Here is a 27,998-nt window from a genome sequence, read left to right as displayed (position 1 = left end):
TTGACTGTACTTTGCTTAACTTTTGTTTCAACCTTACTGATTCTCCTCCCTCTTTGCTCTGACATTTGTTCTTCACAAGTTGTTTGTTATTAGTATATTTTCGTACTTTTTCAATAACGTGGAGCATTATTAGTGTCAGCATTTGAGTGGCTCTACCAGAGACCTCCCAGTTGGGCTAAAATACAAACTTTTTCTACTGATGACATCCCATATAGAGTTAATAATTGTGATAATAACTGGATAGATTAGATTCCCCTGATAATAAACAGCAAAGACAGTCAACAGTATCATTCCCTTAGTTGCTCGGCATGTTTTGAATCAGACACATAAACAAGGTTTGGTCCCTGGATATATTCTCTCTCTCTCTCACTCCTTTTTAAATTTTTTAATTTTTGTTTTAGTTCTTGGTTGCATTGGTGCCAATGTGTGTTTAGAGCAAAATGTCATATTTGTACTTTTTTTTGTTTGTTTTGCTTTTTATGTCTGTTATGCAAAATAGACATAATAAGTACAAGTCAAATGTTTTTTGTGTCCCAGTTGTACAGAGTATAGGCAATACTTACATTTCACCTTTTAACTTCTAATTTATTGTTATTTTTTATAGGAATGAACAGTAACTAGCAACTTCAATGTATAGGTTTGAAAGGAATTAAATTGAAGGCATCTGAAGACAAACGCATTAGACAAGGAAGACCCCTGCCATCAGAGGCCACACTACACGTACACACACACTCACGCGCACACACACACATCAGTCCTCTCAACCTTCAGATCAGTACATCCCACTATGCTTTGCGATGGTCTGACAAGTGGATCCAAGATGGCGTAGAAAGTAAAGCTAGGTAAGTGTTGACTTCCCATTTTCAGCCCTTCCAGTAGTCTTTTTCATCGCAAAGGCACTGCCGTGAATCCCCACCTTTAGCAATTAAGACACTGACGAATGCTTTGAGTTCACGCAAGGATAACAACACGGTGTCACATCAATTATATGCGCCTAAACGCCGTGGCAAAATTACAGGCCCGAGCCCGTTTTGTTTCGGCGAACCTAGCAAAGCTAGCTAGCTAGCCTGCTAACATTAACAAACCAGCCAGCTATTCTTGTTGTGAGCTTGCCAGTTTGGTGCCAAGAAAGGCCGTGTTTGGGCTAGCAAGCTAACGGTGAGCTACAAATACTCTGGTTAGTGGCAACACTATTTACCCTTTGCAAACGTAAATGGCAAGTTAACGAACATTTATGGGGACATTTTTCGGGGCTTTGTAACGCTGCCGTCATCGCTCTGACTTGTAACAGTCATGACAAGTTCACAAGACAAACAACAGCTATAACTCTATCCCCTAAAAGACGAAACAAATCATTCACAGTGTTTGTGTTCATTACTGCATGCTCTCTTGATATCCACCTCGTTAATCCGACTTTGATATTTTTGCAAGGTTTATTGCCGTGTTTTCTACGTATTGCTAACGATACTGTCAGTCCAAATAACGTTATTTCAGAATGAAACAAGACGATGTTCTTTTACAACTATCACCAGCTGTAAAATCAACTTTGTCCTCCGCTGTACTGCAGACGAAGATGTAGTCTCGATAGCAGGATCCCACGACTGGACACTAAAAACAAGGCAGGCGTCCACCCACTGTATCCCGCCAAACTATTTGTTGTTCCCCCTGTGAAGTGGCTGGCTTGCAACATTAGGCAACAGCTATTCATACTGTTACACATAGAAGTGTAAAACGCTGCATAGGTTTCAAAATAACCTCTCATGATTGGAGAAGGTGCTGCGTTAAGACCCGTCCTATGTTTCATCTCTGACCCTCTTTTATATTTGCCAGTAACAGATCTTGTCTGCTAGCCCAGGCAACTTTCAATCCTTATTTGCATGCCTCATACTGTACAGCTTTTTCTTACTAGATTCTGATGGTTATAAAGGTTTTAAATGGGGGATGCACGATAATATCGACATGTCATTGGGATCGACAGATAACGGCTTTAAAATGAAATATCGGCACGGACTGAAATAATTTCTGATGATATGACAGGCCGATATGGGGACACTTTAAATTATGCTGCTTTAATTAGCTTAAATAGGACAAATTTGCCCTGGTTTTGGCTATTGCAGGATTTTCTCAGGGAGAGCAACATCCAAGCCTATTGAAGCGGGATGAATTTCATAGTTTTGTTGAAAACTTATCACATAAGAATAATTATGGCATGTTTTAACATGTAACAAAAATTAAAGTAGCATTCTTGTTTTGCAATGTGTATATTTTGGAAAGCATTGTATTTTATTTCTGCATCTTTCGTTCTTAGGTGCAATATGTTAATTCACTACAGGAGAGACCTGATGTTATCAGCAATTAAGTGAAAAAACATTTGTGCATATATCGGTACTGGCATCGGCAATTAGCCCCAATGACCTTTCTGAACTTAGCAGACTGTTCTAGCTGTTCTATAATTTACCTTTACTCCCTTAGTCATTATATTCACCTTAAGGTTATTTGTCAAAAATATCACTGTGAAAACATATGTAATTTTGATAGAATAACTTATAGTGTGAAAGGGAGAGAGAGAGGGGATGACATGCAGCAAAGGGCCTTTGTACATGGTGCGCCCGCTCTACCAGGTGAGCTACTGGACACCCTGTGAAAACATTTTGTCAAAGCACCAATAGTCAACTCCACAATAAGGCTGCAATATTGATATTGAGGTATTTGGTCAAAATTATTGTGATATTATATATTTTTTTCCATATCCCCCAGCCCTATTATATGTTGTCCCTCAGTGTTGTAATAGAAACCTTAGAGTATGCAACTATGACAATAATGCATAACATGAGTGCCTCTTGACGTGGTGCATATGTTTTAACTATGGTTTTAAGTTTCAAGTACAATCTATGTACACGTCCCTTAATGCACCTGTCTTGTGGGAATGGAGGCTGGGCCAGTGTTTCTTGTTTAAGATGTTCCAGAGAGGATGTTTATGTTGTTTCAGTATGTGTACTAAATATTCGTCATAATTGGCCAGTTGCCATTATGTGCATATTATCCAAGCATACATTGTCTTACAGCCTTGTCATGAGTTATAATATTGTTCCTCATCTAAATGTTTGAATTTTTTTAGAGGAAGTGAACTCAGCAGCAGTTCACTTTTTTTTTGTGGTTAAAAAAAGGGATTGTGGAGAGAGCTGTTATATTTTGTCAGATACTAGACATAGAAGACTGACATGTTAACTTTTTAGGGCATGCATTTGTTCATGCTTAGTCTGCACAAACTTATGTAGTGTCTGTCTGAGAGACGGGTGTGCTGTCTTCAGCAACATTGGTTTCGGGGGGAAAATATTGCATGTGGTGCACGTATTGCATTTTCCCTTTGTTGACTTCAGTGTTAATCCTGTGTGGAAGAAGAGCAGTTAAAAGCTATAATAAATGCAACACATTAACACTAACGTCAGATTTAGCGTGTGTCATGTGTGAACCCAAAATGTACTGTACATCAGCTTGAGAATCTGTCCATGGTCCCAAGAGACAAAAACAGACTGACTCAAAGGCACTGCCAGTTGAATTACAGCAGCTGCTACAAGCATAGTTGCCTGTTGCTGGGTATTTAAGAAGTAACTATCTGAAATACTTACTGCAGGGTTAATATGCTCTTAATTTCAAAATTACGCCAAAAAGCTAGATGTACTCACCCCCCTCCCCTTGCGGCACATGAAATGCCCAATCAATGTTCTTTCACGAAAAGCCAGGATGTGATATTGCCGACCAGGATGTGATATTATCTGTTATCTGATGTTTTCTTCATACTGCTAATGCAGCTTTGACATACAGTAGCTGTCTCACTTTCAAGGACTAGCTGTCACAAACATGCCCAAAATTACTGGGCCACAGGCCACAAATTCACGGCTCCTTTTGAGCCAGTCATAATCAAAAGCTGAATTCCAGGCTGTGGTGAGGGCCAGGATGGAAATCCAGCATCAGCTAATTGTTTTGGAATTTTAATTAGCGACCAAAAGTTTGTTTTGCCAGCCATCTTTGCACATAATTACTATAATGAAGCTTTTGGGGCAGCATTTTGTGATAAAAAGTGTTTTTTTTCTGCCAGCCTGAGATAAGCTGCAATGCCAATGGTGAAACCAGTAAGGTGGAAATGGTACCAAAAGTTACTAGGCTTTTGGCCAAGGTTGAGCATTTGTTGCCCTGGTGTTCCCAGCAGGTCATGGTGTACCATCCCTATCCAGATCTGTGCTGACTGGTGTGGAGGAGGGCACATCGCTTCTTGTAATCTCAGACTGGGGTTTAGATTCTCATGCTGTAGCCCTGCTGCTTTTTTTGTTGCTTGGCTAGGCATTAAAGAAATGTTGCTGGTTCCACAGAGACTCGAGCATTGTACAGGATGTTGCTATTGTAGTTCTCTTGTATTAGCTATAGGTTGGTTAAAGAAACGGGAAAGCATCCCCTGTCAGACTTTTTGGTTAACAAATGATAACTACTCATGATTATTCTTCCAAACAAGTTTTAATGTGAATCAGACACCTACTTGGCTTTGGTATGTAAGGGTGAATGCAGGTGTCTGCAGTAACTACTGAACTAAACATACAATGTAATGCTTAGTTTGCTGGATTTCTCTGTACCTATTAGGGCATACTTTGCTTTTCATTGCAATTTATTTGATTGCTGTGGTAAGGTTAATTAGATTCTTCCATGGCGTTTGTGGTCCTGTCAGAGCTTAGAAGTAATTGTGCTTATTGGATGCTAATTCTCAACTTCCCAAGAGTTTCAGTGGAGCTTTCTCTCTGTTGACTTCGTGTTGGTGAAAAGCTGCAAAAACTATTTTTACATGTTAAATATCAATCACATTGGTTTCTAGGAATTCATTTTAGTTCTTTGTACTTGTGTTAGCCTAATGTGCAGAAAAGTAGCTGTAGCCACCTACAACCACACACAGCCTTGTCCGCACAGATTCAAAGAGTAAGCCTTCCTACACTTCAGTATGAGTGTATGTTTAGATATAAACTTATTAGTGACACACATGCTCCTGCAATTAAAAGAAGATGAGAGCAAGTGCACAACAGAGTATGCTGCTGGTTCAATATAGCCTGTTGTTGGCTTTGAAAACATTGATTGTCAAAACATGTTGTGATTGACCACCCACTAAACTGAGAATGATTTGTGCTGTTTGTCTTTAGCCAAGCTGTTAGAAGTTCTGCCTTTGCTCTATTTTTTGACAGTAATTGACTGTAAATGTCATTACTTGACTAAGTGTACCCATTTAGAATCTGTGTATTGTGCAGAATGCACTGAATTAAGTGGACATTTTAAGAAGAAAGCATGAGAATAATCTTGCTATTTAAGGCGGTAATACACACCACTGTGTGGATAGAAAAAATGGAAGAATTTCAGCCAGTGAGCATAATACATTTTTTAAACCACTGATTCTCAAACTGGGGGTCCTGACCCTTATTTGAAGTCTCTAAAGCTTCACAGGGGGTTGTGAGGCCTGCTTGATTTTAAGATGTGTGAGAAACCTTACACAAGGCTTATATCTCAGCTTTTCATTCATTTCTGTGAATAAAATGAAATTAAAATGTTTATAAAGTTCAGATTAGACTTTAAAAAGAAAATCTTGGGATAATGGCACGCTACACGCATGAACATAAGCTATATTCACAAAGCTCTTGCTGTGCTAAATTACTTTGTGAATTAGAAAAGTACACAATTAAAACAACCCAAGTGATAATGGAACAATGGCCAAGTGTCAGGGAAAAGAAAACATCAAATTTGTCAAAAACAAAGTCTACTAAATATGTATGATTGTTAAAAAACCCCACATACATACAGAGAATCTTGTAAAAAGTTACTACAAATACCAGGCAAACTAATCTGGGATGCAATAATCCAAATTGCTCATTTTACACTAACTTCCTGCAGTAATTGCATATGTGTTGTGTGCGCTTATTATTGATAGTCATTGATATACTAAGAAATATTTTAAGAATGTGTCACTTAGCCAGGGGTCGTCAGTTTACTTAATGATAAGAAAGGGGTCCCTTCAGGAAAAAGATTGGGAACCACTGCTCTAAACTACAGAGCCTAAAGGAGATTCCTTGATTTACAGTTTACTGTAGAGATTCACTCTGCGTATTCTCATTGTATTTGGTGTTGTACATACTTGGTGTTGACCGTTTGGCTCTGTAGCTATGAAGTATCACAACCCACCCATTTTCTTCTGCATACTGTCCAGCACGCACATCATACTGTCTAGTCTCAATAAAGGCTTCACATTCTGCATTATCAATTATGATAATGCCCTTAGTCTAAGCAGTCATATGACGCCAGACAGTTGACTCTATTGTTGCCAGCTTTGGAGCTTGAAATGATATGAAAAAAATATGTCTCACATAATGCTTCAGGCTTCTCATGTGATCACTGCTTTCCCAGCCAATTCACAGCAAATGTATCTGAATATACACTGTGTGATCAGAAGCCCAAAATAAATGGTATGTAGGAGAGATCTTCTCTTCCTGTTGATTAATAACGCAGATGAACCACATGAGGACATGACCCTCGGTGAGCAGACATCCACACTGCGTGCTAAACACAATTTCCTAGAAATAAGGGCTCTCTCTCTCTCAGATCTCAAGATGACGTCTGCAGATTGCTTATTCTGTTCCACCAATAGTTAAAAACGCAGACAGTTACATGCTGCAAATGGTCACATTGTGCTTGAATAATCAAATGTTCTTATTTCTATAGTTTTCTTCATTGCATATCTCATGTACAATATAATGCTGCTTGCTTAGTTTTAGATAAATAATTACTAATTGCAAAATTTTGTATAGTGTTGAGTATTTTATTGTATACCTATTAAAGTTTTAAAATGCCACATTTTATAGAAAGGTACAGAGGAAAAATCAGTAACATCACATTTTTTAAAATTCTTTGAAATATGTCGCAGAGAGTCTCATGTGATAGCTCGTAAGTTACCGCCAGCAGGGAGTAAAATCCCTTTTTAAATAAAGATTTAATCAGCAGTTGATCATGTTGACAGTCACTGTTCATGTGGCAGATTCTGCTGATTGTGTTCCTAAAGAGTATCAAGGGACTCTCTCAAGAAGTATTGACAAGTTAACAAGAAGTATTTCTGTATAAAAAAAGCAAAGCTGGCATAATTAAGGGTCTTCATTGTGGCCCTATCGCTGGATCTCTGTGTAAGAAGGGCTTTAGTAAATTCTTGCCCTTGCAAGGATGGAAAAATGTGTAGCTTTATATCCATGCTGTGACATATTCCATTCATATTCATTTACTTTTGTCCATCTGTAAATTTAAATTATTATTATTATAGAGTAGATGAATTGGGTTTTGCTGGAAGCTGTACAACTTTGATGTTTAAAATGGGGAGAGCAAGCGTCAATAAATGATCCACCACTCCCAAGAGAAAAAGAGTGGATTCCTCTCTTGATTTGTCTGATTTCCTCTTCTCTTAACGTTTCCCCTTCTCTCTCTTCCCGCTGGGGGAAAATGTGGAAATTATAAGTTATTATAAGTTAATTTCCTGTAAATTCCTCCTTGGGGAATTCATAGAATGATTTGTACTGAATGTCCTTGTGCTAAGAGGCGTGAAAAAAAAATTAGACTCAAAGCATTAAAGTATTTACAATTTTCTGAACAGTCAACCTTGGTCTATATGTGTCAAGTTTGAGTTGGAAAGTGAAGAAAACAAATGGCATTTGTTTCACCAATAGGTGAGTGTGGGAGTACTGTAGGTTTTATTTTCTCAGATTGTATAACCTGATATGCACTGAGAAATAGTCAGTGTGATGGTCTGACCTATTTGTATGTCCGTGCTTACAGTAGTGCCTAACATACAGCCACTGAACATGCTTATATGCTTATCAGTGCAGCAAACCAATATCCTTGTATGTGAAAACTTACTTGGATAAACCAGATTCTGTCTCTGATTGATGTAAAACGCTCACTGCCCAATGCCCTAAAGATCAAGAAAAGGTTTTTTTTGAAAATGAGACAACAACATCTCAGTTTTAGATTCATATATCACATGTTAACACTTTATCTGTGCTTAGGTTGATGGTTGTTGATGGTTATTTCAGTCCTTAGGCTTGTGTTATGTTTTCTGTTGTGCAGAGTCCTCAAATTTTGTGCACAATCCCTGGTGAGAGGAGTGTCAGTCAACTGTTGCAGGGAGTGTGGAAAGCCTCTCTTTGTTTTCAGTATATATAAAACGTTTTCTGTTTATAACCAGTGACAGGACTTTTAAGCCGAGGAGCACCTGCAAAATGGTGCTGAACTGGAAGTAAAAGGACAGATTTTTCAACACAAAGCATGTCTATATCAGACTTATTAACAATTTAGTCAACTAGTTCACATTTCATTAAACTTTGTATATTTGTATATATGTTTATTACAGTCAAATCAAGCAGTGTTGACAAATGGATGTACATTTCCTGTCTGTTACAAAATTCATTTCAGCATTTCTATTTCATTGTTATACTGTAACTTTGGAGATATGACAAGTCCCCCTTTCTTTACCCAATACATAAGCTATAGCCAGACTTGGTCACCTAAATCAGGGTGAGAGTGGCTGATAGAAAAAAATAGAGGATTTTTGTGTCTTATTGCCCATTTCTGCTTCAGAAAAGATGTTCATCATCATCATTTATTTTATTTAAACACACTGAGAGTGAAACCTTACTTTCAATGTTGCTGAGGTACATACAACAGTTATCAAAACAGAAAAAGGCTTTTACAATATATAAAAAAATAAAAAATAAACAAACAAATCTGGAAAACAATGACAGTCACAATTAATGAGATCAAATCACAAATTAAACCTTTTGAATTCTCTCAGTGTTATAAATGAGGACAGCTTAAATTTTAGCTGAAGCACATTCCAAGTATGTTGGGCATAGTAGGAAAAGGCTTATCTTCCTAGCTCAGTGCGAATTTTTGGCACCTGCAGGGTGAGCAATGATTGAGAACAAGTACAATGATACATGTTCAGTATGATAGCATGGTTGAGAGGTAGGAAGGGAGTTTTTTGAAGAAGAGATTTGTAAATAAATAAAAATAAATGCTGGTCCCTCCTCCTTATAATATGTCTTCCCTCATTTTCTGATTCCAGACGTTTTGTCCCTGAGTCATGGCGGACAGGAGAGCGGAGAAGTCATGTGAAGAAGCCAGCAGATCGTTAGCCAGGCGGGAGTACGAGGCGGCTGTCAGCCACAGCACGGACGCCCTGGTGGTCCTTGCACCCCAAGCCCCATCATCCGGTGCCCCTGTCCCGCCGAGCCCACCAGCCCTTGTTGCTGCCGCCGGACCCCTCCGAAGCCGTGCCCTGCTCTACCGAATTGCTGCCTTCTTGCAGCTGGTGAGGAAAGCAACTGTTCAAGCATTGTTGCTACAGTATACAACCTATAGTCTTAAGACAATCACTCTTTCCCCTCCTCCCCTGTTGCTTCCCCTCTCCACAAAGGGGCGGACACCCAAACCCAATGACTTTGAGACAGAACTTGAGCGGTCACCTCACCAGATAGAATTTTCTCCTATCCCTGAATTAAGGCATTACAAAAAATGACGTAGGCCTATCATTGTGCTTTTAAATCCGCTGTAATCACTTGGTAAATTACCATGAAGAGAATGTTAGAAATGAGAACAATAAACCCTACTTTCTTCCTCCACGGTACTGTTATGTTATCACCCTGGAGCACTAAAATTACACCAGTTACTTAAGCCCTAAGATTATGGAAACGTCTTAAGTCTATAATGATAGTGTGAGGGACTCCGCTGTGAGGCAAAGATAGCCATTCTTGGAGCTTATGTGAAGCTCTGACCCTCAAACACAAAGTATTCCCATTTGTTATGGTGACCACTTTTTTTTTCCTCTCTCCTTCTTCTGACAGAAAAACTATGATGAAGCAGATGAAGACTGTAAACATGGTGAGTTGCAATTTAAATTGAAACCATCTGCTGATAGTGTATACAGTAGTTGTTTTTTCACCTAGTGGCAGACAAAATGTGTGCGTGTCTGCAAGTGTCAGGGAAGCACCAAGTTCAACATGCATTGGTCTCAGTGTAGCTGAAGAAATCTTGAATTTAGGCTCATTTCTTTGCAGAATACAAGCTATTTACTTGTTTTATTGTCTTGCATTGATATCATTGCTTCATTACTGCAGTGTAATGGAGGAAAACCTAACTGAATGTACTGAATTTTTTTCTCTGCCTACCTGTTCCCTGTGTATTCTTCATCCTGTCCTAGTACTGGCAGAAGAGATTGCCAGGGGAGATGGTTCGCTTCAGGCCAGCTTGCGCTCCATGCTGTTGGATGGCAGCCTGCAGGAGGTGGCCAGCATCCTCTCTAAAGCCTTGTATGGAGAGCCAATGGTATGATTAATTGACAATGTATACAATGTATAGTGACTTGATTTCACCAAAACAAAAAACCTACAAGCCACTGAGGGGCTGCTATACTGGTACTTGCCTAATTGACGCGTCATCTTCCGTGTAGATCCAATAAATAGCTTAGATTTCACAAACGTCCATGCAGTCATACTCTACACACACTTACTTCCATTAATAACTTGCATGCAAAACAAACAAAAATGCTCAAAGTTCGGCCACTACACGACAACGGTCAAAAAACTGTGTGCTTCCCCCCGGTAAGCAGCACACCTGCAGAGTGACTACTACTTCCCCCACACACCATAGTTCATACAACACCTACTGTTGCAACAAGGAAATCCCAACAAAACAAAACATTGTTTTCATTCACAGACCCAGTGTGTGCATGCATAGACACAGTCAACCTAAATATGAATGTAATTAGATTATAATAGGCTTAAATATTGTGCCTGTTTAGGTCATATTGTCCTGGATGTTTTCGGGGCATGGATGGCATCAGATATAGTGTGCTTAATGATTATGATAGTCATTGTGGTTTTGTGAAATAGACGAGACACATGACGTGTAAAAAAAAAAAACAGATTCAAAGCTGTTTTCAGATTAATCCGAAAAGTTTATTTTCAGCAGTGGATTGAATTAGTATTGATAAACAGTCAGTGTTCTGCAAGGCTTATTCTGGATTGAAAAACATGCTATGCATATTACAGTGTTACTTTGTGGATGTAGCAGACAGGCAGAGGGTCACTTTCCCACTTTTTCCTCCCGTTTGACTTCTCCCTGCCTTTGCTTATCCTAACCGCTGTCTTCATACATCAACATGCATTTTGCTGCCAAGGTGCCTCCCCCAGCTCTGCTCCTCTCCTGCCTGCAACCACTTCCTGCCCACTGCAACACACACACTACACGCACACTACACACACACGCTACACACGTATTCAAAGGTTGAGTTTGGCCCCAAGGTCATCCAACATTTTATGCAATTGGGGACAATCCTGTTTGCTATGCAGGTCTCTATCTGTTTTTTTTTTTAGTCACACAAAAACAAACATTATTCTGACACAGCTTGGGCTGATTATCTTTCCTCCTTTGACTTCTGTCCTTTTTTATTCCCTATCATTTGAAGCCTTCCATTCTTAGTGTTCCCTTAACTCCTCCCCTCTTATTTGCATTTTAACTTTAACCCAGGTTTTGTAAAGTTATACCATCCATTTTGTGGGGGGAAAAAGTATGGATAAAAGTGTTCTGCTAAACTGTTTTTTTTCCCTCTTGCACCGTACACAGCACAGTATGTATTATACAAATACAGATATTTGAGAATCAGATTGGGAACACTAGAAGAGGCAGAAAGCTCTTCTTTTCTTATTTGGTTGCCTCTTCATCTTGGCCCTGTGTGGTGCTGGCGCTCCACGCTGTGGAGCTGAGCTATCCTGTGGAGCGTCATGAAAGTGTGTTGTCATTTCATACACATCTATTAGGATCTAGCCAACTGCCAACTGTGTTCTGTAGATCTAAACGGTCAACGAGTGACAGTTAATTTAAAGTTGAATGTATTTTTCTTTTTTTTTTTTGAGCTTGTTATAAACTTATCAGGTGACTCAAATCAGACCTGTATATGGATCTAAAAACCAAACTAGAGATACTCTGCTGTTTTTCACGTAGATGTGCTCATATAGAGTAGGGGAAATAATAAATGAAAAATTGGCCCTACTGCATATTTTTATGTTGCTTAAGGGAATAATACCCTGAAGGATAAAAATAAAAAAGGCACAGCGGTCATTCAGCTGGAACTGAAAAGTTTTTATTGACTTGACTGCACGATATATTTTAATGCTTTATCGAAAGAACATCCATATCTGCTCCTCAGAAGGGTGAGAAAAAAAACAAGAATCTATATTATGGCCTTTTGTTAAGTGAAGCCTTCATCTTTTAAGGAAATATCCACCACTGTCAGTTTTGAATCATAAAATGTGTCTGCAATAGACAATGCCTCACTAGTCACCACAAAGACCCTGAAGATTCACCATATTTTACCAGATTCTGCTGTCACGTGCAGTATCAGGCAGCAGATCCACCCACAGAAATGACATTATAAGAGCAACATAGAAACTGTAAGGACATCATCTAGATAATTCAACTTGTTTTAGATATTCACACTTGTTTAGTGCAGCTTTAAATATCAGGATGGTAATGGATTTAGATCTTGCCTAGAGATATTTGGAAGTGACATGATAAATAAGATCACACCAAGCAAACATCTGCCAGCTTTTTCCAAAGCAGTGGGTTTTCTAGTTGTCATGAAGATGCACTGAAAGCACTGATAGCAGCATGCTGTTGTAATGAAGACTCTTCTCTACCTTCTTTCACAGAATGGCATCGTTGCAAAAGACCTTACCAGATTAAAAATGCTCTTGTCAGAAATAGAGGTAAGTATCTCTGGTTGTGGGGCTGCAAAACTGACGGTGGTGCACTCCTGCCTTCTTTTGCTTATGCCTTTTGGTGTTTGCTGGTTGTACAGGTGGTAGTTTAGTGCTTGTAGGCGAGAGTCATAAAGATGACTAATGGCCTGATTCCAATGTTAACTTAATCATTTTTTTGCTCCCCTGCCTGGCTTGTAGCTGTTGTGGATTTCTTACTAATTTGTCTTTAATAAGTCCAGTGGTCCAACTGCTTGTATGGCTATGTTGGTAGTTGACATAATGATCTCTCTGTCACCACCTCCACCCCACCCCTGCCTGATCTTTGTCTCCATCAGGCTATAAATAGAGAAATGGCACCAGAATACACAGATGACCAGGAGGAAGGTGAGCAAATCTGTTGCATGCTTCCCTCGACTTGAGCAAACAGGGAATTATGATGTGCTCAGTACCAAAATTTCACACGTAATATTGAAGTAGTACAGTAGATAGCATTAATGTTTAGAAAGTCTTCACTCTGCCAGTTGGCAGCTTGGTAGCACATTCTAAACAAGTTACAAGCTAGCTGAAACTCATGTTATGATGTTTTTGAATTTTTTGGCTTAGTGTCATAATGACCTCTGGTCTGCGTGTATTTACAGAGGTCCAAGATGGCTGGCAGTTCCGGCCTCCTCCCCGAGGAGTCACCAGCAGTGAGGAGTACACCCTCTGTAAAAGGTATTGCGAACTGGTTGTTAATTTCCACACAGGTGTGTGTAATGAAGAACTTATCTCTCATCCAGCTGAGAAAGATGGGCATTAGATTGTAAATTGACCAACAAAGCTTTCAGGAAGTAAAAATTTTCAGTAACACTGAAGCCTATGAATCTAAGATTCATGAGTATTGAGATTCTGTATGGCCTTAAGGCCTTTGCACAACAAGCCTGTATCTTCCCTATGTGTTTTTTTAAAAATCTGTCATATGATAAAAATTGTTATGCACAGAAACCTTGCACTGTGAACTTAATGCATTTTATTGTTCTACTCTCTGTGAAAATACTCAGTACAATACGAAATTGAATCGTCAAGCTGCCGAGATTTTGTTGTCCTGTCACTTCTTTAAACTACGTTGAGTTTTACGAGCTGATGAAGAGGCTGCGGAATTATCCCAGTCATTTCCACGTCTGTTTCCAGATGTCAATAGTTCAGTTTAATATGCTGTTACCAATACTGGAGTCACACATAAATAGAAGACCACCACTTTCCACAATCCAATCAATCCTGAATAGTAGTTAGCAGTTTTTCCAGCTAGAGACATACAGACGTGACAGTTTTAGAGTTGATGTCTAACAGTGATTGACACAACGTGAGATTGAGTTCTTAAGTGCAACACGTGCAACAATTTGGGATGAAAAGTGTGCAGAAAAAGTGTAGACAGGCTTTTAGAACTGGTGTTGTGCGTTTGATTTGTCTGTCTTAGCCCTTACAGTAGTATATGTCCTGATGCAGCACCACCAGCAAAATGTACTACTGCTTGGGTTAGACAGTTTTATAGGTCTGCTGCGATTTCAAGCCTGTATTTGCCTTTTATTGAATATTGTATGTCTTCAAATGTGCTAGGGACTTGCTATATATTTATATATTTGGACTTCTAGTTTATTATTGTGCCAGACGCAGTTTTGAAGGATTTTTGTCTATGAAAAGCCATCAATTGTTTGGATTAAAACCCATGAATAGTTTTGGCAACAAAGGTACGTAAATCATCAGATGGCTTATTTTGTTTGACTAACAGTTTCTAAATTTACCATAATAACAAATAAAGAAAGGCAGCAGTGGGAAGTCTGTAACCAGCAAATGCTCAGTACTCTTGGTAATTTAATAACGTAAAGCAACTAGATGCCATTGACGCAAATAGTTTTTTTTTGGCAAATAATTGATTAATGGACTACTTGTTTAAACACTAGTTCAGCACACAGTTTGTCTTTGCTCTAGGTACTTGGAGCAGGGCCTGTGTCGGTATGGGGCCCAGTGTACATCAGCCCACTCTCAGGAGGAGCTGATGGAGTGGCAGAAGCGCTATGCCTCACGGCTCATCCGCCTGAAACAGCAGCAGGAGAGCAAACACTTCACCGAGAACTACATGGAGACCCTGATAGAGAAGTGGATGAATTCCCTCTCCCCAGAGAAAGTGGTGAGTGCATGCACTCTCAAAAGTGTCTCAATGGATAGAAAACAGACAAAATACCATGCCGAGGTGAGGGTCAACGTCTGAGAAAGGCCACCAAAATTCAAACATGTGTTTGCTACTGTGTGTCTGTGTGGGATTTTATTAAAAGCCTCTTCAAACCTTCATAACCCCCTGACCTTGTAAATCCTGTGGGGGCAGTACTAACACACTTCTGCAACCCAGCAAATAGTTTTTGTATGCGCACACCAAACCTAGACTACTGAAACTAGCCTAGTTGTAGTTTTTAAATTTGCCCGTTCTGTTATTCATGTGCTCTCCTGTTAGGATTACACATAGATAAACATCCTTTTGTTTATCCCTGTTTGCATATTATCATTTTAAATCTTAATGGGACAGTGTACCCCCCAAATCAAAAATACATACTTTTCCTCCTACCTGTAGTGCTATGTATAAATCTTGATTATTTTTTTTTTTGTGTGTGTGTGTGTGTGTGTGTGTGTGTGTGTGTGTTGGAGATATTGGCTGTAAAAATCTCTGCCCTCTCTCCAATATAATAGAATTAGATGGCATTCAGCTTGTGGTGCTCAAAGAAAAACTCCACAGAAATGTCTCTTTTCAGGAATCACGACCCAGTTACTAAAGATAAAGCACAGACCCTGTTTGAGCAGTTTCGTGTAGGAACTATTTTCTTTATACCGAACTACACTTCCAAACTGTATCACCACACAGATGAAGTGCGCATCTACTGCTAGCTCACCTGGCACCACTGAGTCCATTTACATTACAGCTTAGCCGAGGAGGATGCTATTAATGTTTACATCTCACGCTTTCACAAAACCAAGCCTCTGTTCATGAGTGGATACATGCTTCCTTCTTCGCTGTGAAACAGTTGGTGTAGTTCAAGTGTAGTTCGGTAGGAATGAATATAAAAAAAAAAGAAACAAGAAACTGCTTACAACAGGGTTTGTGGATTATCTTTAATAAGCAGGTCATAATTTTCTGGAAAGACACATTGCTGTTAAGTTTTGTAGGTGTGATTTTTTTTTTTGGCTCTCTGAGCTCCATGAGTCGTGGTCTTGTTCTATTACATTCGAGAAAAGGCTGACATCTCTAATATCTCCAATATACTACAACTCACACCAATACTATCAAGATTAATTAATAGCTCTACAGGTACGAGTGTTTTTGAATCCGGGGCGAACTGTCCCTTTAAAGTAATGAAACACCACAATTTCATTGTCCCAAATTTGCACAGTGGGTGCAGATTATCCTGACCCCAGTCAGGGCAGTCTCCAGATGTTTGACTCTGTTGACTAGACAAACTTTCTTAAATGAATAAGCTCCATAGCTGGTACTCGACTGTAAAGAAGCATAAAAAATGTGATTCAGATAAATGTTTCAAAAGGTTGCATTCATGTATATTTTGCACAACAGTGAACTTATTTTTCAAATATGTTTTGACAAATAACTTTTTTAATGGTTTTCTAATAAAGTGCAGTGATAGATTCTGTGTAACCATGTGTGTTTGTTTTTTTTCTAGCTAAGTGACTACTTAGAAGGAGTGAATGTAGAAACCAGCTCCAGCCTGTCTGTTACCGTAACCACAAAAAAGTCTTCTCACTCCTGGACCTTCTCCTTGTTGTGCAAGGTAGGATGAAATGTTGAATACCAAGCAGGTACATATTCAAATGTTTTCTCTGTCTAACCAGATCATTTGTCAGTGCAACACTGAAAAATAAGACAATATTCTGCACTGCACACCAGCCAGTGCTAGTTGGTCATTATCACTTTTGATTATGTGAATGTTCAGATTACACTCTGATCTCTGTCTCTTTGGCTAGCCGGCTAGAAAGCTGTACCGCATCGCCCTGCTCTATGATGCCCACCGGCCACACTTCTTCCTCACAGGGGTGTCAGCTGGGGAGCGGCTGCAAGCCCTCCCTAAAGGCTGCCAAGAGTGGACTCCAGGAGCGGAAACAGGAGGTATGTCCCGTTCAAAGTAGCTATAGATCCAGGACAAGGCTGTTTTTATTGTGTTCAGTGATATATTGTCCTTATCCTGCATTATTCTAAAAATCTAAAATTCTAAAAAAAAAATTATATTCATTGGTAATTGGATATTTTAATCTGTGTTGTCTCTTAAATGTTAATGTTTCAACTCTCTGTTGTTTGTCTACAATAGATTGCTAGTTTAAATGTGTTTACACTAACTTTGTTGTTCTGATAGTGGCAGCAGACAACGGCCTGGACCACTGTGTCTACAAGGTAGCAGTGGGCTTCAGCACAGAAATCTTTGGTACCTTCCGACAGACCGTTGTTTTTGACTTCGGCTCAGAACCTGTGCTGATGCAGCGGATCATGGTGGATGCTGCCTCAATTGAAGGTATGCTCAAAGCAAGACGGTCATCTAAAGGTTGTCAGTGTATATAAAATGATTTAGGTACACAGCTGATTTAATGTAAACCATGATCTAATCAGGGAGCCATTGCACTGTGTGTCAAACACGGTATTTGTATGAAATTGTTGTTTTCTAATCATGATATGCTTTAGTGTAATTTTCATAATGTGTAGAGTTTTAGGATTTAAATATTTTGCGTATTATTTTATGTGTAGATCACAATTGGTTAAATAGCACATACAGTTGTAAATGCTGTTGAACACATCTAGTACCTAACTGTTGGTTTGTTCTGGAAGCACATGTAAGGCACAAAGACATCCCCTTTGTTGATAAAATAAATTGATCTACCCTTTGCTCACAGACCTGGAACACCTGATGGCAGCCAGGCAGCAGCTCTTGATCACTGCAAAGCGCTGGGACTCGTCCTGCAAGACCATCGTAGAATTCTGTCCCAATGAAACGATGGCAGAATTGGAGCGAAGTCTCCTTTCTCGCTATCAGATCCCTCTGTCTGCCGACCAGCTCTTCACCCAGTCAGTCCTGGACAAGACTCTGACCAAAGACAACTACCAGGCCCGCCTGCATGACCTGCTCTACATAGAAGAGATTGCACAATACAAGGAAGTTAGCAAGTGAGTATACTCGTTTTCATGGTGTCCTCTCACTGAGAGAGGAAAATACATTTCCATAACTTTACATAATGAAAACTCAACAACACTCATTGATATTTAAGAGATTAAAAACTTATATATCAGGAAAATATGAACATGAAACGTAAGAACACATTAGCTTGTCTATTTGTGATAAGTTGGTGTTGAGGCTGTATGGCAAAAAAGGATTGGTTGGGAATACCGTCAGTTGAGGAAGTATGTGAAGCACGTGTTAAAAGACAATCTGTTGTGATTGCACTGTGCAGCAAGAATTAATCTAAATGTACAGTCACATCTGAAGTGTATTTATCTGCATATGTCTGATGTATGGAGCTAATATTAAACCATAACCTTACTGTCTTACCATTCTGAGGCAGCAGGAACTAATGCAAGCTACTGACAAAAAATTACAAAACAGCTTTCACTGAAATTTAACTTGGAAAACAAACTTCGAAGTGCAACAGTGTAATATGATGTAGAAAATGTCATACCAAATATTAAAATACTTTTATAATTTGACAAAAAAATCATAAGTCAAAGTCCACTTACTAGCCTGAAAAACTGGAATGCAGATGTTCATTTTTAAAAAGTCAAGTCATTTCAGTGACTGGTCTGACTGGACTATGTAATGGGCCACTTGTCCGCTCAGTAATGTAGCTACAAATGAGAAACGTAACTCTCAAGAATACAGTTTAAACAACTGCTTGTTCTGTTTGTCTTATTTTACGTGGTAATAGAACTGCTAAACAGTTGGTGATCGTTTTAATTACATTTTACATTGCTTTCATTTAAAAAATGTGCAATATATTCATATATTTTAGTCATTAATTGATTATTTGTAATTTGGCTACTTAGAACACAAAGCCACTGTATCACAACATACACTAATATGGACCTTGGTTGTGTTGGTTGAGAGTTTAAGTGGTGTAAATATTCAGTGTTATGAGATGCCACCACAAGGTGTCAGACTCGACCTTCATTGTGAATTTGCGTGTGTGAGAGAGACTGTATATCTCACACTCAGCTTGACTCGCAGTAAAAGTGCCATTTTAATAACATGTCTAGGCAATCCTTTGGAAGTAAGTGAGGAAAATATTGTTTTTTGTCCTCTAGAATGGACACTGATTTTTATTTTAATTCCTTACATGATGCTCCAATAGTTTAACTTAGTGAGATGCAGGTGAAATCACAGTACATGCTTCATCCCACATTCAGTGATATTAGTACAGTGAACCCTTCCCGACCACTTTAAATCTTGTCACATGACTCACAGTACCATTTATCTTGGTAAGGAATTGAACCTACCTGCAGTATAAAATGTTCTTTCAATCTGCTGCAGTTCCAACGTACATTTGAATAATCTCTGTCTATTTAAACCATCCATGTTCTGGCAGGTTCTAATGCTTTTCAGGGCTTAAGCGTGAGATTTTGGGTTGAAGCATAGATTCTCTCCATAGGATTTGCGCCATGGAGGGGATCCCACAGTTGTTAAATGCAGCAAACTACTATTTGCTATGTAATATAGATATAGAGTAGGAATAGCATCCTGAGCAGAGAATTAGGTAACACTACCTCTGTGTGTGTTGTGATACGAACTCCTCCGTTCTTTGTTGTAGTAGCCGCTCCGGCTGTACATGCATATTAATGCATGTGAGTATCCCACTGACTAGCTATTCACCATCAGTCTGCACTGCACTCATATGGTTGTTATGGTGGCAGGACAGCTGTTGAACACTGATAGCTTTGTGAGCAATGTTGTTGTTTGCAGTTAGCGCTGTTAATGGAGTAAGCACCGTTACCTGCAAGGTGCTGGCTCAGACACCTCCATGTTGAGATCTGTGTGCCGTGTCTCCCAAAACTCTGACGCATACATATGCTCTGAATGTTGCAAACAACTCTTTTAAATGCAACCTGTAACTTAAAAAATATCTCTAGTAGAATTTCTCTCTGAATAATCTCACACTCAATTTATTTCTTGTTTGATAAGAATTGTGTATTACGAGGTCTTTCACATGGAGAACCAAGAGTGTCTTGCTCTCTGTTTTTGTCTAAATGCATCCTACTCTTGAGAATATAGCCAGAACGCTGAGGCAAAACCATGACAAGAAACCCCAAGAGTTCCTTTGGTTGTGTAACAGCAATAGTTTGCAGACAAATACATAATGTGTTAACTTATCTGCATATGTCAATCATCCATCAGAGTTCATCGCCAATATTGCGTCTGATTTCATCACTTCACATCCAGCAGAGACCAGAGAGGCAATTTAATACAGTCTGGAACTGAAAGGACCCAAAAGTGCTTAAATTTTCCACTCAGTGTGTGTGTGGATAAGCTTTGTGCAAATGGTTGTTTTTCTTGGAAGGTCTGACATATCATAAAAATATATTTTAGGTTTCCCACTGACAAGGATTTATTTAGGTGACCTTACTTTTTGAAGTGAGGCTTTTACAAAATGACAGTTTATAAGTATTTTTTGTGATTTCCTTTGGAAGTCATTCTAACCACATGTCTGACTGCAGACGTGGTGAGAAATGCCTGTGCAGGTTATGTTCTCTCAGTGGCAAATGCACAAACCTGCCAACAAGTGTTGCCTAACTTCAAAATGATATTTTTTCTCACTATCACCAATCTCTGCTGACCATAACAGTGTATACCTGTTTTTTTTAATGTGTTAGCTGCCAGGTAGTATCAGTGAATGGTATACAGATCATTGTGGTGCCTGTAGTGAATCAAAGCTCAGAGAATGCTCACATGCCCGAGGCATGAAAATATGATACACTTGGAAATATGGTTTGACTAAGAGAAGACCGCGATCATACATTTTTAGTGGGTGTGTCCGAGGTTGGTATGGAGCTAGTATCATTCACAGCTAATCACGTCGGCTCCTTTAATCCATATAAAAGCAGGGCTTTCACCACTTTGATGCACTGACCAGCCTCTCTTGACAGAAATGTATAATATTGTCTGGAGTGTGAATATTCAGCAGCACAAGTATGAATATATGGTAAAAGGCTGAACTGCCAGTAAGCAGAACAGTTCCAGTGTGAAAATGTCTGCAGTAAAGGAAGAAACACATGTGCTTCAGCCACAGAAGAACATTTTGTGATGCTGGTACTAGTTCGTCAATAACAGACCATAAAATGTTACGGTGTTTGCTATAGGCTTGAGGCAATATCAAAATTTCATGCCAGGATTATCCTTGCCAAAAAAATCACAATAATCATCAAAGTATGCTTATAACTCTTATAGCTTATAGCACTTAAACATACTGGAACACAAATGCTTTTTTCTTGCATCCCAGAAAACACACATCCTTTTTCTCTCAATGTATTTTTTAGTGAAAAACAAAACAAAAAATCTTAAAAAGTCAAGTTTTTAAACTATTCAAATGGCATGATATCTTTCCATGTGAAATTGCTGACACAAAATCTTTCTTTTTTTGAAGTTGGTGCTAGGGCTGCACAAATGATCAAAATATGTTATGATTATATTCTGATTATTATTACATTATGATTATTGTTATTATAATATTATAAACCAAATATGAAACTATAAGTGTAATATCCAAATCACTAGAGTCACAACAAACCATTGTAAATAAAACATTGTGGTTTAACAAAGATGCCCTGGCCTACAAATATGTTTTTTAGATTTAAAGGATTGTTTGGTACATGCCCTAGCAAAAAATCAATTTTCAGGGAAAATTAAATGCAAAATCCCTTTACAACTAAAATCGCAACTTATATTGCAATGCTAATGGCAACATGATTTTTTTTTTTTTTGGCATATCATGCAGCCCTAATTGTTGTGTACGCAGCCTGTTTTTGCAGTCTCTTGAAATTGTGAGTAATCTAGCTGTTTCTTTTGTTGCTGCTGGACAAGATATTCAAAATTATCCTGATAATGTAAATCCACCACAATATACTTACTGTGAGTGTTTTGCTGTCTGCGATAACAGTGTGTTTCGTCCCATCCCGAGTTTGCTATAATTTCTTATTTTAATTTTGAAGCTCAAGCTCAAGGTCTGAAACCGCATAACCTAATTGTCCACGTTTGTTCCCCCCAGGTTTAACATCAAAGTGAATCTCCAGCTCGTCACCAGCTTCATGCTGACAGGCATTTCTGTTGGAGCTAAGTATGCCCAGAACGGACAGCTCTTTGCACGCTTCAAACTCACTGAAACGCTTTCTGAGGTAACTGGATTGGTTGAATTGGCAATTGCAAAAGCTTACAATAAACAGCACTTGTGTCTGTCTATTTATACATGAGTACTCATTTGTGCCCAAAGTTTACAGCTAGCTAGCTCTTCTTAACAGTATATATACTTTTTCTTACCTCAGGACACATTGGCGGGACGGCTAGTGATGACCAAGGTAAATTCAGTCCTGCTGCTGCCGTTGGGCCGTGAGGGGTTCAGCAGCCAGCCGCCTCCTGGGGTCAAAGAGCGTGTTTACGAGGCTGTGATTGAGGAGAAGACCAAGGACTACATCTTCCTAAGGATCTGCAAGGACTGCTGTGATGAGCTGGGGCTGCTGCCTGACAGAGAATTACAGGTATGGGCTGCACCAAGGGGCAAGTAGACACTGCATTGCTTCAGCATGGGGAGTCCTTGTCCTGCTGTCAACACCAGATATTAAATAAGAGTGGTGGATTGTAAGCAGTGGAAAGGGCAGGTGAATGATCTCTTGACTAATGCAATTTTGTGTACATCTAAGAGATTTTAGTTAGCAAACTCGCTATTCTTTCCTGATGTGTTGGCCTCTAAAAAATCTTCTCCTATTGGCTAGCATTTTTTACAAAAGATTAGAGGACAGAGAAGGACCATGTTTTCAGGAAAACGATCTAATGTGTCTGTGTGAGGTGACTGTTTTGTGTCGGGTTCTCTGGTTCAGAGAAAGCACCCTTATTGAATGTCTCTACCTTTGGCAGCCTCCGCTTGATATTTCTCTCCCAAACGTCTGCAGATGAAGCAAGGCGTTGTGTTAAGAGTTATCAAAACAACCCTCATCCTATCACTGTGGGAGCATAATCTTCTTATTCTTCCGCATATGCTGTTTCTGCCTGCTTACGTGCTACAATTTCGTTTTCCTATCTCCTCTGTCGGCTCTTACAAAAAATTCACACAGCCTTGATGTTTCATGCTCTTCTTGCATATCTCAGAGACTTTTCTACTCTTGTTGTTTATTTCACTTTCTTGTTGTGTCTTTCCTTCCCACCTTCTTCTTTATTGTGTTCACACTTTTTATCTCTGGTTTATTTCTTCTCTCTCCTTTTGATTTCAACACTCCTGTCCTAAAGGCATTGCATACTTTAGAGTTTACCTGTTAGGAGCCTGTTTCTGTTTGATGACGAGGCCCTCCAGCACTGGAAACAAAATCTTAGTGATTACATAAAACTGGTTTAAGGAAATGGATTAAAATGATATTTAAATGGTCCAAGGCTCTCCGGGACATCAAGTTAAAAATAGACAATTGTTTAGTTTGCCAAGGCCAGCACTAACTAAACATGACACAACACTTGACAACAGATAGTTTACACGTTGCAGGTGTCACTGTCTCCCCATCCTTCTTAAGGCCCTGACACGCCAAGCAGACAGTCTGCCTTTAGTTAATGTTGGGCTGTCGATAAGCTCTTGTTTTTGCAATGTATTCTGCACCATTGGCACTAGTCAGCCCTTGTTGGCCCTTTTATTGGTGAATGAAATCAATTTGACTTGCAGCTCAGCTCAGTGGACAAGAAGAGAAATGGAAGTGAGGAAGGAAAACAAGTGATCTTTAGCAGAAATGGTTTGTAAATGTTTGTTACTGTATGCTGGCAGATGGTAAATATCATTTGTTCTTTCAACATGTGGTTGTATTGTTAATTTGTTGAATAGGATCTTGAAACCGCCCTGTCAGATGCCTGTTTTTATTTTTGAATGACAAATGGAGAGTACTGCCACCTAATGGCATTAAAAGTTATTTCCTCTCACGAAGGTTCAGAAAATATGTTAGTTGGCCGTCAACTGTTCTCTTTGTCGTTTGCTAAAGTGAAACTTTTTGGCCAAGAGAGAGACAAAATGAGACAATGCAACAGTTGGCCTTTGTTGCCACTGGTTTTTTGATGTCGGTTTGGTGTGTCTGGGTCTTTACTGGTAAGAATCTCTATACCATGATGCTGACGCCATCATGATAAACTTTGTGGATGACTTTGGCCAGAAGATGAAAGCTCCCAGTTTTTTTCAGATTGCAGTGGTAGTTTTGGGATGTTTGAGATTTGTAGATGCAAGGTGGGCTTTGTTCAAGGTCTAGAGAGACATCTCAAAAAGAGTTTGAATGGGATTCATTAAATCTTGCACTCATACTTTGTATTTTAAATCTACATATAATGCACACATTGCATGTATTACATACACTACTTGTAATGACAATGGGTTCCTTGTTAGTTATGAAAGACAATCATGAGAGTCATTTATTTTTTAAACCAAAAATAAATTATTGCCATTTTATCCCAGAGTTATACAATCTTAACAAAAAAGCTTTTGTTTCAGGGCTGTTGTATTGGATGGAATTACACTTTATTGCCTATAAAATAGTATCCTTCAGTGGGAGATAAACAGTTAGTTGTATTGACTCTTTACTAAACTGTCCGTTTTGCATCTCTGTCAGGTGGAGCTCCAGTTTCAGCTGAACAGACAGCCACTCTGTGAGATGCACTATGCCCTGGATCGCATCAAAGATAACACCATCCTTTTCCCTGACATTGGCCTTGTCCCCACCATCCCCTGGAGCCCTAACAGGTATGTACTTCACCATGTACACGATCACATCCATTAAGGGCTGATTCAGAAATTTGTTTTACATTGAAGGCAGCGATCAATATTTTATTCTCATTATGGTTTCAACCTCCTTCAGGCATAGTATCTCACTCCATTGATTCAGTGGGAACTCTGAGATACATTATTGCCTTTAAATGATGGGGGAAAACATCAAATACAAATAAATTACATCAAGGAGAATGATATAAATTCGTGTTTCATGTTACTGAGTAAAAGAGGGAATCTTCTTTCACATTGCAGATGAACACTGTAGACATGACTAAAAATCTGCCAATCAACAACTTCCATTTATATTTTATTAGACGTGAGGGAAGATGTTTGCACAGAGCATGTACACACTTTCATGCATAGTTAATACTGCTAATCCTTAACGCAGTTATCATGCAGAAATACCTGCACATCACATCAGCTTGACAAATACCTTGCCAGAGGGGACACCACATCAATTTGAGAGTTGACCGAATATCCCTCGCCTTGCTAACTTGGCGGCCATTCTGAAACGCTGGCAGCTCCTCGCAGCTTTAGTTATCTCTCTGTAGTGGGACAGGTGAGGGGAGCGAGGCAGTAATCTTTATTGACTGGAGCCACATATAATCCCCTGTGATTTTCAAGGCTGCGACTTTATCTAGTCTCCAGAATTTGATTGATGTAACCTTTTGTTTTACTTGGAATTTGGCTAAGTGAGGGTGTTTCATTAAAATTAGGCCAAGGAGTGAATTTAGCTGAAGCGCACAGTTTGTTTGAGATTAAACGTCAGTGAACAGGAGGATAAACCTGATGTGGTGGTGCCATTGAGCCGTATATTTTTTATATAAACACACTCTTTAGCATGGGAATTACAAAGAATATAGCCCAGTGAAAATTAAAATATATAGTGAATAAAAGCATTGCATCTTGGTTTTGTGGAATGAGGTTGCCTTGTACAATACAGCCTTAATTTTTTAGCCATTTTATAACTAATGGGAAAGTGGTGCACAGTCACTCCTAAACTTTTGATTTGTCACTGTTTTAAGTGAGTGACTGTATAATTTAGTCTTTTCCCCACCCGTTGCCTTAGCAGTAAAGAGATGTTTAGACCTAGGTAGTGTGGAGTTTACTGATGTTGTGTTGATACTGATGGTCATTGGTTTTCACAGGCTTCAATTTTTACAGTGCTGAGTAAAATAAATCGTTTTCCAAACTCTACAGATATTCATTGTCATTTTATACTGTGATTAAAAGTTTTACTTGAACCTTTTGCATAAAAAAAGAGACGGTAATATGAACATTGAATGATCATTTTTAAATTTCACCCTAGTGCCTTGTTAAAATTAAACTCTTTTATTTTGCAAGTGTATTACAGCTTGATAGCAATTTGCAAATAGGTTCACAGTTGTGTCAGTCACACTTTATTCACCTTTTGAATTGATAACCCTAATAAGCCACAAGCTACTATGCCTCTCACTGCACTCAGTGATTGAGAATTAAGATGTTTTAAATACCCATGTTAAAGGGGCTCTATCTGAAATTCAGAGTGTGTAAGTTATCTGGACACAGTTCTCAACATTGAGGTGGCTGAGCAGGCAGCTATCATCTAGTGGTGCTAACTCCATAAACTAAACAACAGCAACAGTGCTGACAGAGCTAATGGTGTTAACCTGGGAGGAACTGTAGAATGGCTGCTAATTATGCTTCTGTGACACTGCTGACTCAATATCAGCAGTAACACCATATGAGTCAGTGCAAAGCGGCAGTGATGGGTTAGATAGTGAGATGCACACATAGCAAATAGTGCTTCATAGCTATATTAATGCTCTCAATGTTGCAAACAGCACCTTGGAGTGGTTCTAGAACAAAATACTACTTCAGCCTTAAATGGTACATTATCAAATGACAAACACCTGGGTGTTAAATTCTCGATCAAAGCTATCAGGTTGCAGTATGGTCTTAGCTTTACGTCTGTTTTTCTTAGTTTAGATACCAATACGCAGTATATTGCATATCTTATGAAGAGAAAAGCTTGATTTGATATTCTCTCGATTGCATTTGTGGAGAAAGTATAGATGGCACATGAAAGTTTTAGACAGCAGTACTCCTTGATCTCATCCATCCACCTTTTATATAGAAACACACACACACACACACACACACACCCACACACACCCTCATGAATGCTGAGATAACTCTCTCAGCCCCCCAACTATGTCTCAGTTGGAGCTCAATCAATTGGTGTTAGTGGATTCACAGCTTTAGAGGATGCAGTCTTCATAATGAGGACAGTGATGCAAGGAGACACACACGCACGCACGCACATCACATGCACGATACCTCACACTTTCATGAGTATGTGTGTGAAATCACATATGTGCATCCTCTCTTCTACCCATATGTATTGTTTTAACACTCCAACACCCACCCCTGTGTATTAGTTAATATGGGCTGCTCCTCTTCACAGAATTTGTGTCTGTTCGGTGCTGCCACTTTTCTTTTTTACGGTGGGATAATGCTTGTTGCACATTAATGCGGAAGTGTGTTGGCATCCTTCCTATACTTTCTCTGCCATGGATTTTTGTTAATGAAAACAAAAAAATTGTCATATGTCAGATGTTGACCTGAACTAGAGTCATGGTCATCAGGTAAACAAAGTATTGTTCTCACAAATCTAAGAGAGACCCTGAAAATACAAGCAGCTATAGGTACACACAGCTTATTTCTACATAGTCGGAGATGTTTGTGTTGCATATGTTTATGTGATTCTGACTTTTATTGAACCTCCGTCACTTCTTAGCAACTTTCTACCCATATTGTTTCCCTCTCTCCTCAGCCTTTCAGCTTTTCATCCCTGTATACATCTTTGCTTTTTCCCTCTTTACTTTTTCATCCACCTACGTCTCATTTGCAGACACCCCACCCACCACACCTACCCCCCGGTGACACAATCTGAGTTGTCCTTTTGAGTCCATATGTATACGTGTGCATACATTTCCTGTCATGCTGCGGAAGAATTTCTCTTTCTCACTTTATCTCTGTCCCACTGAGCTTAATTAGATTAACAGAATGTTTCTTTGTCTCTCTGGTGTTTAAAGCTGGTACTTGTTTATAAGGCAATATTTTATTGAAAGACAAAAAAAAAACAAATTCTGTAAGTTCATTAAAAGT

The 27,998-nt window shown here is 39.1% G+C and overlaps 1 protein-coding gene across 1 annotated transcript in view; it reads left to right on the top strand.

Annotated features, from left to right (window-relative positions):
* The first annotated feature begins 714 nt into the window (after positions 1–714).
* helz (helicase with zinc finger) overlaps positions 715–27,998 on the top strand; it is a 70,459-nt gene continuing 43,175 nt past the window's right edge. Inside the window, exons 1-15 of the mRNA XM_042484739.2 lie at positions 715–842; positions 9,137–9,382; positions 9,915–9,951; positions 10,271–10,395; positions 12,780–12,836; positions 13,166–13,214; positions 13,469–13,544; positions 14,799–14,997; positions 16,535–16,642; positions 16,836–16,977; positions 17,222–17,377; positions 17,754–18,024; positions 22,110–22,236; positions 22,384–22,596; positions 24,691–24,821. Of these exons, the coding sequence (XP_042340673.2) occupies positions 9,155–9,382; positions 9,915–9,951; positions 10,271–10,395; positions 12,780–12,836; positions 13,166–13,214; positions 13,469–13,544; positions 14,799–14,997; positions 16,535–16,642; positions 16,836–16,977; positions 17,222–17,377; positions 17,754–18,024; positions 22,110–22,236; positions 22,384–22,596; positions 24,691–24,821 (1,919 nt within the window). The 5' untranslated portion in view covers positions 715–842; positions 9,137–9,154. The remainder of the gene's footprint in view (positions 843–9,136; positions 9,383–9,914; positions 9,952–10,270; positions 10,396–12,779; positions 12,837–13,165; positions 13,215–13,468; positions 13,545–14,798; positions 14,998–16,534; positions 16,643–16,835; positions 16,978–17,221; positions 17,378–17,753; positions 18,025–22,109; positions 22,237–22,383; positions 22,597–24,690; positions 24,822–27,998) is intronic.

Source organism: Plectropomus leopardus, chromosome 3 (assembly GCF_026936395.1).
Source record: "Plectropomus leopardus strain MGB_pleo_1.0 chromosome 3, ASM2693639v1, whole genome shotgun sequence".
NCBI lineage: Eukaryota > Metazoa > Chordata > Actinopteri > Perciformes > Serranidae > Plectropomus > Plectropomus leopardus.
This window is presented reverse-complemented; position numbering and strand designations above follow the sequence as displayed.